Source organism: Armigeres subalbatus, chromosome 2 (assembly GCF_024139115.2).
Source record: "Armigeres subalbatus isolate Guangzhou_Male chromosome 2, GZ_Asu_2, whole genome shotgun sequence".
Classification (NCBI taxonomy): domain Eukaryota; kingdom Metazoa; phylum Arthropoda; class Insecta; order Diptera; family Culicidae; genus Armigeres; species Armigeres subalbatus.
In genome coordinates, this window is record NC_085140.1 from 209,280,910 (window position 1) to 209,295,773 (window position 14,864).

The 14,864-nt window shown below is 39.8% G+C and overlaps 1 protein-coding gene across 1 annotated transcript in view; it reads right to left on the reverse strand.

The window, feature by feature from the left end:
• Positions 1-554: 554 nt before the first annotated feature.
• The window catches only part of LOC134211567 (uncharacterized), a 722,476-nt gene continuing 708,166 nt past the window's right edge, over positions 555-14,864 (reverse strand). The window contains exon 16 of the mRNA XM_062688552.1: positions 555-907. Within this exon, the coding sequence (XP_062544536.1) occupies positions 892-907 (16 nt within the window). The 3' untranslated portion in view covers positions 555-891. The remainder of the gene's footprint in view (positions 908-14,864) is intronic.

The following is a 14,864-nucleotide window of genomic DNA, read 5'->3' on the forward strand; positions in this document are numbered from 1 at the left end:
TCGACAAAGTCTTCCGCGTGGAACCAAAATCCGTTTCGAAATAGAGAAAACAATCAAACACTTATTTGTTTAATTAATATCATTATCATGTTCTTTTTTCAGATCATTTTTTTCGAAATCCGTTTCATGTTTTTAACTTTATTGAACTTTCTCAATTTTTCTTTCGAAGAAATGTAACATCCTGAAATTGAGTCGTCCAAAATCAGACAATAGAAAGTCATACAAACAGCACTATACAATATAAAACAATTAAAAAGATGTATAAAATAGTCCATGGTAGCTTTTCCATAATCAGCATTAACCAATTGTTGACCATTTCCTTTTTAATACCCCAAATTGAACAATGAAGCTGAATATATACGAGGTCCTCGTACAACCGAAGGGCTCTCTCGGTTGCACGCTCCCTGTCCGAATTATAGTCGTACACTTTTCAGTCTTGACGTGTGCGTGCTTGGAGCAAAACAAAAACGTTAAACAGCAATTCGAGGATTTTTTTTTTACAGTACGCAAAATTTCTTTGCTTGCTTTCGAGTTTTATGTATTACCACGTCCTTGTCTTATGAATGAACTTAACGACCATCTTAATCCTCGCCGCAATTCGTTCGTATCTATTTATAACGATAATTTTTCAAACCTACCAACAACAAAAAATAGGTACTAAACCGAACACAATTGACCAAATGTTCACCGAATCGAAAAAAAATAAGAAACTCGACACTGTACAAATGAAATCAATTTCACGTCCGTTGTGGCCGCCCACAGTCACGCTCTCGGGTGTCGGAAAATGCTGCAATTAAACTTGAGGGCTTTTTTTCCCTTCTGCTATTCTGTCTGTCTGGTTGTTGATTTCGCAGAATCCGTTTTCCACTAGGAATGGAATGTGTGACGCGCTCAACGTGTTTGCCAGCTGTTGGTGTATTGAGAGTGGGAATAGTAGAGAGAGAAAAAAAAGATTATTATTCCACGTGCTGCTTTCCACAACAAATGTGGCTGGACTTATTTTAATTCAGCTGTAAATTTTTATTGAGTCGTGTTAAAGAAAGGTGAATGTTTTCCGTTTTCGTTGCCCTCAGTAAGTATGTCAGTGTGGATTATTTTGGGGGGTTCACTCAACATCGTAGTCATACACAATCACAAGGAACATATTTCAAATCGTCTATGAACCATTTCTATGAACAAATACACAGCAACCTACACTAACACCAACGGTTACTTTTTCCGGTACATTATTTTATCTCAGTAAAGCCGATACAAATATTAAATTGTCACCTTTTATGTCACTAACTTTCCAAAAATATTGAGGGGGCAAAAAAAAATTTATTGGTGATTTTTTTTAAATTTTGAGTATGTTTGTCATCACGAAATATGGTACGAAATATGTCATTTATAGACCATACATTTGTCACCAAAAGTATTTCAAATGAAAATAACAGCATATATATCTATCATTCCATGTCGATCCCAATTTCGCTATCTGTTGATATCAGACTGTTGAGATATTGAAATCCTCCGATCGATCGGCTTCTGCAAAGTTTGGGGGGCTGTTCCCGTTGACACTCAACCAGCTGGTTCTGCTGACTTTGATGGTGAGATGCCGCAAAAAAAGCAAACGGTCAGCCCTTAAAGCCTACTCAGCATAAATGAGCATCGCAGTACTAAAGCCTGTCCACGTTAAATTTCGGACACCCAGCTCATCAGGCAATTTTAGAAAATTTTCCTAAACCACAACCGATCAATTTACATGACAGCTGAATCTGTCTGCTTTATGTGCTGCTCACGAATTTCGCGCCAACTCGACCAGCGGTTGGCAGCACCATCTCAGAATCTAATGAAACTTGGTGGGCATAAAGATATGGTATTTCTAAGCCACTCTGCATACTTAGTTTTTCAAAAATTGTCAAGAGTAACATTTGATGAGGGCCTAATTTTTTTTCATGGATTTTTTTATAAATCGATGTAACTCTAAAATGACAAGACCTACAAAAAAGTGTTGTATGGCGGACTGTCGTGAAATTCACAGAAGTTTTTTGGAAAAATATCTAAAAAATAAAATACCGATTTCTACACTGAAAAAAATTAGTTTTGAAAATTAAAATCGATATTACAAAAAAATCTCATCTTAGAAATCGATGAAATTTTTTCTGCAGATAGGTATTTTAATTATCTAACTTTTCTGGGAATAATGTTTCTGTGACATATTTAAGGAAAAAAAGTTTTTCAAACAAAAACTTTTTTCATGTCCATATTGAGTGAAAATTTATCAGCGTGTTTTATGCCTACAGCGCCAATTATAGGTTCAGCAGCCTACGACACATTTTGGAAGTATAAAAATTTGTTTAGGAAGCAATTTAGCATAATCTAACATTAATGTGGACCAACATTTGAAAAGGGCGTATACTTTCCTAGCTTGCTTATGTCAATGTTACACACAAATGACCAGATTTACAAAATTGTGATGTTTGATGGACTATTTTGATGGACGAGAAAATAAATTAATGAATGTAAAGATTAAAATTGGTTTAGCAAAAAAATGGAGGTCGATTTTTTTTTATCAGATAAACATTTTGATTCCAAACGATGAAGCTCGGTAGGTAATTTCGCACGGTAAACGCACATTTAAAGAATAACAAATTTTCCGCATTTTTTAAATTTTTCTTCAATTTTATTTGTTACTACATTTAATTCTTATTTCTGCTTGAATACTCATTAATTTGCAAACTTAGTCGAACAATTAAAAGACCTTTGGGTCTTCATCTAAATTGGAATATTTTTTAGCCAGCATTTTATTATGAGCGATTGGTATAAAAGAATGAAGCTTTTGTGTGCCAATTATAGTTTTTGCTTTTTTGAAAAATTCATCAAACTCTTGTTGTGTACCGTCGTCGGGGGTGACAATGGGTCAAATGGGGGTGAGAATGGGTCACTGTTTCAACTACTTAGAATGCTTGTAGAATAGATTGAATGTATCTGAGGACAAGAAGACAAAAATATAAGAGACCTTTTTGAACAATTTTGCTCTACGACCACTACATTCTCGCGGTGAGAGCGATGACCCATTCTCACCCCAGACCCATTGCCACCCCGGTGGCGGTATTGCTCATTCGTGATATAACAGAAATGTAATACAGTGATATTTTTGTTTGATTGAAAACGTGCCCATTCGCCCATTCGTACAACTCCCGAGGAGTCTTGATAGTATTTCCATAATCTTTGGCAAGAGTTGCTCGTTTGAGAGTGCCACCAATAGCTTCGCAAGGGCCTTTTCCGTGCGATGTTGTAAAAAAGTGCCATTCTGCTTCTAAGCCATGTTTTGAATTTAAATTACACAGACTTGCAAAGTTCCTTTTATTTTTATAATGTGCTGCAGCTCACCCAGACACAAAAGTATTTTTCGTAAAATCGATCGACTGTTTCAAAAAGTCAATTAATTTTGAAATGAATAAGTGAACAGCTTTTGTGTCATGGGTCATTAACTTCTGATTAATAAAGCTAACGTTTTCTAATTAACCGTTTCTTTTAAAGTAAACTTCGAATGGATGTATTGTTGCCTGGGAATTATTCCAACCTTGAGCAGCATTTTGGATAATGAATGAATAATTTTCAGAGAAATCTAACAGTACAAGTGTATTGCTGTTTGCAAATAATGTCATAAGTTATAAGTTTATCAATTTTTTCAATAAAATACGATACAAAATCATCTACAGGCTTTATAACGGTTTCTGAATTACACCGTTCAGTGGTTAGCCTTTGCTGGAAAACAACATCTTCTTTTCCACTATTACAATTAAATATCACTTCAGTTTCGTTTCGGCAACATTGCCCGTTTTCAAAGTAATTCTTTTTTTGTAATTGTTTTTAAGTTACTTCGATACAAAAAGTCAAATTAAACATAAACCCTTTTCAAATGTTGGTCCACAATTATGTTAGATTATGCTAAATTGCTTCCCAAACAAATTTTTATACGTCCAAAATGTGTCGTTGGTTGATTGTTGTGAACTGGCAACTCTGTTTGGGATGCGCAATCATACTCTCCGGCAGGCCAATATTCTCTGTCATATAATGCGAGGTTGAACCGTCATTTCGGAGACGTTTCGATATTCTGTTATGAACATTGATTCGTGGCATATCGTGGCTAAAACGTGCAAGGTGTAAAGTCTAGAATTAAATAAATATTGAAGTGTTGAACTAAAACTTACATCTAATTTACAGCTAAAACGCAGTGAGAACAGAATTACAGAATTGTAAACTAGACCTAAGTTGACTAAACTAATTATCACAGTAAGTTGCTTTCTATGCTGATTTGTTCTTAAAATAACCTACAAATTACAACAGATAATACGAAGGACGTATAATTGATCTAAACATAGTTAGCTGGAGGCATATTTTTCACTTAAAGCTTAAACCGATAATTGTAAGTACATACTTGAATTCGTAATCAAAACCAGAGAATTAATTAAAATAAAATTTCAGCTAAAGCTGTTTTCGCACCAACAAGTGAGTTTGCGAACTGCTGAAGGAAACGGTATTGAGCCTCTTGTTCCCCGGAACAAATCTTTTAGAATTATCGCTATGGCCTCGGCGAACAACGTGATTTCGACAGAAGCCGTGGGAGATGATAAACAAGGCAGCTGTGCTAACTGTAATAGACCCGATTCCTACGACAATTATGTGCAGTGCGATCGCTGCAACGAATGGTGGCATTATTTATGCGCTGGGGTTACAGATTCCGTTGCTGATCGATCGTTTACATGCGAAGCTTGTTGTCACATCAGCGTGTTATCTCATGAATCTTCATCAAGCAGCAGAATTGCTAGGATGCAGCTTCAATTAAAAGAAATGGAAGAAAAGTTCAAACAGGCACAGGAAAAGCTCGAGTACGAACGGAAAGCGTTTGATGAGGAACGGAAGCTACTACAACAGGAAAGAGAAGTCCCTCGACAAACAAATCAGCGAACCGCTGATTGGGTAGATGCGCATGCGGGAAGCATGACTAGCGCCGATGGTCAACCAGGAGACCGGGGAGCTGCTGCAGCAATCAACCCACATCAGCAGGAAAACGTACAGAATCCAGTACCATCACAACCCGGTTCTCTCTCATCAGCGATGCAAGCAGCAATCAATACAGCAGTGCAAGCTGCGGTTCAAGCAGCACTTCAAGCGACCAGAAAACCCATATGTCCTCGCCAAGACGAGGAAACAAATACACAACCGCGCTACACCGGCGCAATTCGTAAGGCTACATTAAAAGATCTAACATCGACCCGGATTGGCAATCCTGGTTTGGGTAAAGGTTTAGGAATAGACAAACAAATTCCTCCTCAACCCTCTGTTAGTCAACCGACAGAAAAGCAAATAATTTTCCATCCCCCCGTAGAGCCACCAGGTAAGCCACAGATAAACTGTACTATTTCTTCGAATTATAACCAATGGATTCAAGAATTGACCGAAAAGTTCGGCAACACGAATCTCGGCCACGCTGTGGGCCCCGTTTTTTCTGCTGGATTAGCTCCATTACAGCCTGGGCTTCCAACAAAACAAGTTCCTAAATTTACTACTATTCAAAACGCTTTGCCAACTCCCGGTGCTGAACGTGATGCTGGTGTATACAACAATAATATGAACAATCCCGGGCAAGCGAATGTACTTCCGGGAACAGGCAATGTCTTGGGAACCTTGGGCATACCCTGTTACGTCCCCTCCCCCTCGCAGTTGGCCGCCAGGCAAGTTATGCCACGTGATCTTCCGCCATTCAGCGGTGACCCTGCAGATTGGCCCGTGTTTATAAGTAGCTTTGTCAACTCAACTCTCGCGTGTGGATATACCAGTGTGGAAAATCTTGCTCGTTTACAGCGGTGTTTGAGAGGTGATGCATACGAAGCAGTTAGGAGCCGTTTACTTCTACCTGATACTGTTCCTCACGTGCTAAATACCTTGCAGTTGCTGTATGGACGCCCAGAACTATTAATTAACGCTCTTCTTCAGAAAATTCGGTCAGTTCCAACACCAAAAGCGGAGAAGCTTGAAACATTGATTGAATTTGGGATGGCAGTCCAAAGTCTGTGTGATCATTTGGAAGTGGCAGGACAACACAGTCATCTCTCTAATCCAACTCTACTAATGGAACTGGTGGAAAAGTTGCCTGCCCATACCAAGATGGAGTGGGCATCGTTTCTACAAAGGTGTCCTGAAGTAAACCTTCAGAGCTTCGGAGTGTTCATGTCTTCAATTGTGGTGTCGGCCAGTAAAGTCACCGGTTACGCAGGAGGATCCCAATCGTCAAACAAATCAAAGGTAAGGCCGAAAGGATTCATCAATGTACATGAAGAAGCCGGAGAAGAAAAGTGCAAGAAGATAGAAAGTGGTTTGTGTGTGATGGAGTAGGACACCGTGTTCCAGATTGTACGATGTTTAGATCATTCTCCATAGACGGTCGCTGGAAAAGTGTTCAATCGAACGGATTGTGTCGTAATTGCTTGAATGCTCACGGAAGACGAAGCTGTCGTTACACTAGGAGCTGCGGTGTAGGAGGGTGTGAGTTCCGGCACCATCCTCTACTGCATTCAAATCGGAGTAATCGATCATCGTATGAAAGTACGCCTAAAGGGACAGCGAGTAACAACACTCACCGTCCAACCACTCAATCTACCCTATTCCGTATCGTTCCGGTCACACTATATGGTCCTAAGACATGCGTCAAGACATATGCGTTTCTGGATGACGGCTCTTCATTCACGTTTATCGAAGAAGATTTGATCGAGGAGTTAGGAGTTAGTGGGTCATCGCTACCACTCTGTTTGACGTGGACAGCCAATATGACGCGAACAGAATCCTGCTCCAAGGAAGTTCACCTGTCAATATCAGGTGCTGGTGAAAAGAAAAGAATGGAGATGGTTGCCCACACAGTGCAAAATCTTGGTCTTTCCAGCCAAAGCTTGTGCTATCGTGACCTTGCAAAGAAGTTCCAACATCTCAGACGACTACCGATATCCAGCTACCAGCATGCTGTACCACGCCTGCTGTTGGGCGTCGACAATTTGAGTTTGACGGTGCCACTGAATGTAAAAGAGGGTGAAAGATTCGAACCGGTGGCTGTGAAAACACGACTGGGGTGGTGTATATATGGAGGAAAAGACCACGACTCGTCGTCGAAATCCTTGAACTTGCACAACTGTACCTGTGTTGACGATCATGAGCTGCATGAAATGGTTAAAACGTATTTTGCAGTAGAAGAAGTCGGAACAAAAATGGGAAATTTGCCGGAATCTGCAGACGACAAAAGAGCACGAAACATACTTCAGGAAACAACGAAACAAGTGGACGGAAGATATGAAACTGGGCTTCTATGGAAGTATGATTCCATTGAATTTCCTGATGGCTATAGGATGGCACTCAAGAGACTCGAATGTCTAGAGAGAAGGATGGAGCGCGACGAATACTTGAAGGATAACATCCACCGACAGCTTGAGGAGTATCAGACAAAAGGATACGCAAAACCAGCAACTGCGGATGAGATGAACAACGCCGACCTAAAACGAGTGTGGTATCTGCCGTTGGGAGCGGTTATTAATCCTAAAAAACCCAGCAAAGTTAGGGCTTATATGGGATGCAGCTGCAAGTGTTAATGGTATTTCTCTCAATTCACTTCTTTTGAAAGGACCTGACCAATTGACCTCTTTGCCGGCGATACTTTCACGATTCCGTCAGTTTGCAGTGGGAGTTTCTGCGGATCTACAAGAAATGTTCCATCAAATAGGAATAAAAGAAACCGATAGACATTCCCAAAGATTTTTGTGGCGCACAGATCCATCTAAACCTCCAACCGTGTTTCTGATGAAGGTAGCAACATTCGGATCTACTTCATCACCAGCATCGGCGCAGTTTGTTAAGAATAAAAACGCAGAAGCATTTTCGGACCGCTATCCTCGCGCAGCTCACGCTATCATACATAATCACTATGTGGATGATTTCTTGGACAGCTTTGAAACCCCTGATAAAGCAATACAAGTGTCGAAGGAGGTGAGAATGATTCACAGCAGCGGAGGATTTCATCTGAGAAATTGGCTTTCTAACGAAAAACAGGTTCTCACTGCACTAGGCGAGAATGCCGAAAGCAAGTCGAAGAATCTTTATCTGGATACGGCGTCAGGTTGTGAGCGCGTTCTTGGGATGCTATGGAACATAGAGGAAGACGATTTGTATTATTCTACGCAACTGAAGGATGAAATTCAATCACTAATAGATAGTAATAGGCGGCCTACCAAACGACAAATGCTGCGGTGCCTTATGAGTTTTTTCGATCCACTGGGCCTGTTAAGTGCTGTTCTGATACACGGGAGAATTCTTCTGCAGGACGTGTGGCGAGTTGGAACGCAATGGGACGAACCCGTCGACGATAATATCCGGAGTCGCTGGAGTAGATGGATAAACGCTCTGAAAAAAATCAACCAAGTCCGGATTCCCCGATGCTATTTCAGCCATGCAACCCTCGGTACCTATAGAGAACTACAACTTCACATATTCGTAGATGCAAGTGAGCTTGCTTATTCAGCGGTAGCATACTTCCGTATAGTCCCGCCTGGAGAGAACGCGAACTGCACGCTTGTTGCGGCCAAAGCCAAGGTGGCTCCCTTAAAACCTCTCTCAATACCCAGGCTGGAGCTTCAGGCTGCTGTTTTGGGAGCTAGGTTAATGCGATTTGTTATTGACAGCCACACGGTGGTCGTAACTAAGCGGTTTCTTTGGAGCGATTCCGCTACTGTTCTGGCATGGATACGTGCTGATCACAGACGTTACAAACAATACGTAGCCTGCAGAATTGGTGAACTCCTCACAATAACAGATGTTGATGAGTGGAAATGGGTACCAACAAAATTGAACCCCGCTGATGCCGCAACGAAGTGGGGTAAGGGACCCGGCATAGACAACAGTGACTGGTTTGAAGGCCCGGAGTTTCTGCGGAGTCCTGAAACGCATTGGCCAACTCAGAAAAATTGTCAGCTATCAACGACGTCCGAAGAAGAACTACGTCCTTGTCACGTACATCAAGAGCTAGCTAAACCAGGTTTGCAGATTGACTACCAACGGTTTTCCAAATGGGAACGTCTTTTAAGAACCGTGGCGTATGTACAACGATTCATAAACCAGCTCAAACTAAAACGAGCGGGTTCAACAGTACGTTGCTCAATCCTCACCAAAGAAGAACTTCAAATGGCGCAAGTTGCTCTTTTTCGGTCAGTTCAATGGCAAATGTATCCGGATGAAATGGCAATTCTAACGGTCAATCAACACGCTTCTCTAATGGCGTCTAGTGTCCTCCATTCATTGTGCCCGTTCATGGATCAGCAAGGGGTGTTACGAGTGGATGGCCGCATTAAAGCGGCAAAAAAAGTAGCATCTTGTATGAAGTTCCCGATAATTCTTCCAAATCAGCATCGCCTTACACTATTAATAATTGACGAATATCACCGTCGATTCCGTCATGCCAACTTTGAGACAGTAGTAAACGAGATCCGCCAAAGATACTACGTGTCACGACTGCGACCTGCAGTTAGAAAAGTAACTAGTGGATGTCAACGATGTAAAATTGACAAGGCAAAGCCCTATATTCCGCGTATGGCTCCTCTTCCACCAGCCCGTCTTGCCGCCTGTATCCGTCCATTCTCATATGTGGGATTAGACCTTTTGGTCCTCTTTTGGTTAAAGTTGGCCGAAGTGATGTGAAAAGATGGATCGCATTATTCACGTGCCTTACTATTCGCGCGGTTCATGTGGAAGTGGTATACAGCTTAACTAGCAAGTCTTGTATCGAATGTGTCCGCCGTTTCATTGGCAGACGAGGAAGTCCTCTTGAAATCTATTCGGATAATGGAACCAACTTTAGAGGTGCAGCACGATTACTACGAGAACAGACAGAAGCACTAAGGGCCATAAATGAGAATCTTGCTAGTACGTTCACTAGTGCAACGACAAAATGGTTGTTCATTCCACCGGCCGCGCCGCATATGGGTGGCGCGTGGGAGCGTATGGTGCGCTCGGTAAAAACGGCAATGTTTGCGGCATATGAGGGTAATAGAAAGTTGACAGATGAAGGTTTATTAACCCTGGTGATCGAAGCAGAAGCCATCGTAAATAGCCGTCCATTGACGTATCTACCGCTGGAGTCAGCGGAAAGCGAAGCTATAACTCCTAATCATTTTTTGTTACCGCTAGGAAACAACAATGACACCAGACCGCTCAAACCCACCGAAGACACGAGCAAAGAAGAGCATATACAAGCTGTGGCAACTATAGAAGCTACATGGAACGCTACACAGAAACATTTGAACATCTTCTGGAAACGTTGGATCGCTGAATATTTGCCAACACTGACGAAGCGCACGAAATGGTTTGAAGATCAGAAAGCGATTGCAGTTGGTGACCTGGTGATGGTGATCGACGGCAATGTACGTAACGAGTGGATCCGAGGGAAAGTCTTGAAAGTAGTAGAAGGAAGTGACCAAAGAATACGACAAGCCATAATACAGACTGCGAGGGGGTTGATGAGGCGGCCGGCATCGAAGCTTGCGATTTTGGAAGTAAAGGAGAATAGTAAAAGCATTGGTAAAACTGGACCTGTCGTCAGTGTTACGGGGGGGAGGATGTTGTGAACTGGCAACTCTGCTTGGGATGCGCAATCATACTCTCCGGCAGGCCAATATTCTCTGTCATATAATGCGAGGTTGAACCGTCATTTCGGAGACGTTTCGATATTCTGTTATGAACATTGATTCGTGGCATATCGTGGCTAAAACGTGCAAGGTGTAAAGTCTAGAATTAAATAAATATTGAAGTGTTGAACTAAAACTTACATCTAATTTACAGCTAAAACGCAGTGAGAACAGAATTACAGAATTGTAAACTAGACCTAAGTTGACTAAACTAATTATCACAGTAAGTTGCTTTCTATGCTTATTTGTTCTTAAAATAACCTACAAATTACAACAGATAATACGAAGGACGTATAATTGATCTAAACATAGTTAGCTGGAGGCATATTTTTCACTTAAAGCTTAAACCGATAATTGTAAGTACATACTTGAATTCGTAATCAAAACCAGAGAATTAATTAAAATAAAATTTCAGCTAAAAGCTGTTTTCGCACCAACAAGTGAGTTTGCGAACTGCTGAAGGAAACGGTATTGAGCCTCTTGTTCCCCGGAACATTGATAATAGGTTGCTGAACCTTTATTTGGCGCTGTAGGCATAAAACACGCTGATAAATTTTCACACAATATGGACATGAAAAAAGTTTTTGTTAGCAAAACTTTTTTTCCTTAAATATGTCACAGGAACATTATTCCCAGAAAAGTTAGATAATTAAAATACCTATCTGCAGAAAAAATTTCATCGATTTCTGAGATGAGGTTTTTTTGTAATATCGATTTTAATTTTTAAAGTTAATTTTTTTCAGTGTAGAAATCGATATTTTATTTTTTGGATATTTTTCCAAAAAACTTCTGGGAATTTCACGACAGTCCGCCATACAACACTTTTTTGTAGGTCTTGTCATTTTAGAGTTACATCGATTTATAAAAAATCCATTAAAAAAAATTAGGCCCTCATCAAATGTTACTCTTGACAATTTTTGAAAAACTAAGTATGCAGAGTGGCTTAGAAATACCATATCTTTATGCCCACCAAGTTTCATTCGATTCTGAGATGGTGCTGCCAGCCCCATAGAAGGGTTGGCGCGAAATTCGTCTGCTGTCAAATCAACACATGTGTATACTGCCGTTCTACGCATAATTGTCCCATGTTACCTTTGTTGAAAAATCTCAAACTCGAGTCAATTTGTCCCACTGAAATAATGAAGTTGTTGTTTGATGATAATAGAGACTGAAAATCGTGTTAATAACTAGTGCATACGCTCATAAGATCCCAAAAAAAAATTGTTAAGTTTTAAGATCGAATCGTTTCCGAAATTAGTGGGACAAATTGACTTGAGTTTGGATTTTTTCATCAAAGGTAACATGCAGGGCCGGATTTAGACGGAAGGGGGCCGGGGCCCCAAAATGTACAAAAAAGGTTGGTTTTGGTACATAATATTTGTGGGGGGCCGGGGCCACGCCCCCCCGCCCCTCGCTAAATCCGGCCCTGGACGGACAATTATGCGTAGAACGGCAGTATAGTACACTCCCACATTAGAGGAGCGTGAGTATTTAGTACTGTTGGCTTGAGAAATGGATTGCGAGTGATTTGACTATGCGTCCAATTTGGAAATCTCGAGCTCGTTCAGTAGCCGCTAGGTTGCCGAGGCCGACGGAGGTCCTTAGTAGCTTAGTTGGTTAAAACGCCAGCAAAAGGGAAAGTAATTACCTCCAATACATTTTCCAAATCAATATCTTCCACATAACGTACATATTCACATATGAGTTTTCACAACTATCGTGTTTTCCTAGAGCTGTCGGACATAAAATAAATTTAATATTTGTATCAGCCTAATACAGAAAAGAAAAATCACATTAGGGGTAATCCAAGGGCAAGTAACTCTAAACTTTGCGAAAATATTACTCATTGTCTCGCAATAGTATTTCGTGATATTTCTAGTATCCACGATTTCCATCAAACAAAGAAACGGTTGCTAGTTCGGATGTTATGGCGTTTGTTAGTTACTTGATGAAACACAGTGCTCCCCCGTATTGGAAATACCTTATTTCTACCTTCTACAGGTTCTAGAAAACTTTCAAACCGCATTTTATATTACGAATAGCATCAAACCAAAACGTAGGCCCTAAAGATTGCTCAGAAAGTGATAATAATAGAAATAGTTGTCCAAAGATTTGTTAAGAATTTAAAGGATACTGAAATCATGTGTTTCCTAAAACTGGGTGGACTGTATCGACTGGGTGGCGTTGTGTGTCATGCTTTTCCAACAAGGGCTCTTCGATCAATTTACCGTAGATACGACTTAGTTTTTCTCTAGTATTTGTTAGTATTTTTGGATACTGTCGAAAGTTTAGAGTTAGCCCCTTGGGGTAATCAAATGTTTCATTACATAATCACACGGGACATATTTCGCAGCAACCTACGCTGTCAGCAATGGCTTTTACATATGTCAGCAAACATGTTAGAAATTAATACAATTTTTCTATTGATTTTAGAATATGGAATATATGGTCGAATAGTTTGGAAAATAAACAGTTGTCTGGTTGACATAACAAAAGTTTGATTAGTTCAAACATTGATGCATAATGGAGTTGATAAAATGTTGAACCTCCATCTCTCACTAGGAGATACTTCTCCACCGTTGATTGAGGTACCCAGTAGGTTGACACATCTATGACCAATTATACACTCTTGGCCCAATCAGTTTCAATCGACGGGTAATGCGGTCTGAATTTTGGTAATGGGAACTTACACAGGATATGGGTCATTCCGCGCCAAGTGACCGAGCACGTGCAATTAACCTATTTGAAAATAATGAAAAATACCTAGCACATATTATTTTGGTCCATTATTTTGAATAACCATATGACCATGGTGATTGAACCACCCCTCCCTGTTTTTGGAGATTTTTAAAAAGATGCTATTTTCAAATATCGATATCTCAGCCCCCGATAAAGCTACAAGAAACTTTTATACCAGTTTTCCGCTTGAAATTTGATTAAGTTTTTAGAAAAAATACTTTGAATGCTAAGCAGTGTTGCCAACTATATTTTTTTCTCACAAAATAATAAAAAAGGATTTTTCTCAAAATACGTATATTTTTTTCTTTGATTTCTCAACGGATTCGAGCTTAACAGACTTTTTCCAGTCGGAAACACTTATCGATACAAAGTAAAATGCGCCGTTGCTGAGATATGGCAGCTTTAGTAAATCTTATTTGGGTCATTCCGCGCCAAGGGACCGAGAAAAAGTGAAAACTTGCAGGTGAATACTATGAATTCCAACCAAAATATGTGTATCTACTTACTTTGGGCCCACATTTAAAAAAAAAGCATTTGGTCCGTCCGTTCGAGCCACCCCTCCGGCCAAACACTCCTCCCCGTTTTTGAAGATTTTAAAAAACATGCCATTTTCAATAATAGATATCTCCGCCCCTGATAAAGCTACAAAAAACGTCAGTACCAGTTTTCCACTTGAAATATTGTGAAGATTTTATAAAAAATATTTCAGATGCAAAGCAGTGTTGCCAAATACATTATTTTTAAAAATAAAATAAAAAATAACATTTTTCTCAAAATACGTATAATTTTTTTAAATTTCTCAGCGGATTTGAGTTTATCAGGCAATTTCTTGTCAAAAACACTTATCGACCTCCAGGGCAGTCGCGGGATAATCATTGATGTGCCGCGAAAGACAACTCTTGATTCATACTTGAGTTTCTTTTTTGGCCTAAAAATGTATACCAGCTTTTAGATTTGAATCTTATAAGTAATGATTAGATTTGGAATACTAATAAACGAATGACTAAAGAACAACAAATTTTAAGAAGTAAAAAGCTTTCTATAGGTATCCAAAACAGGTGAAAATATGAATGCTGAACTGTACTGGTCGTCCATGTCCAATCCAAAAACAATATAAATTCAATTGAAAAATCTATTCGAAATCCAACCCGTATCTGAACCAAATTCAAACCAAAGCAAATCAGAATCCAGTCAAATCATATACAAATCCAATTCAAGTCAGATCCAAATTCAATCTAAATCTAATCCAATCTAAATTCAATCAAAATCTGATCCAATGTAGATGTTAATCTAATCCAATCCAAAACTGATCCAAATCCTTTCCAAATTCAATCCAATACAAAACTAATCCAAATCGTTTGAAATTCAATCCAAATCCAATCTAAAACCAATCCAAATCCAATCAATGAAGGAATATAA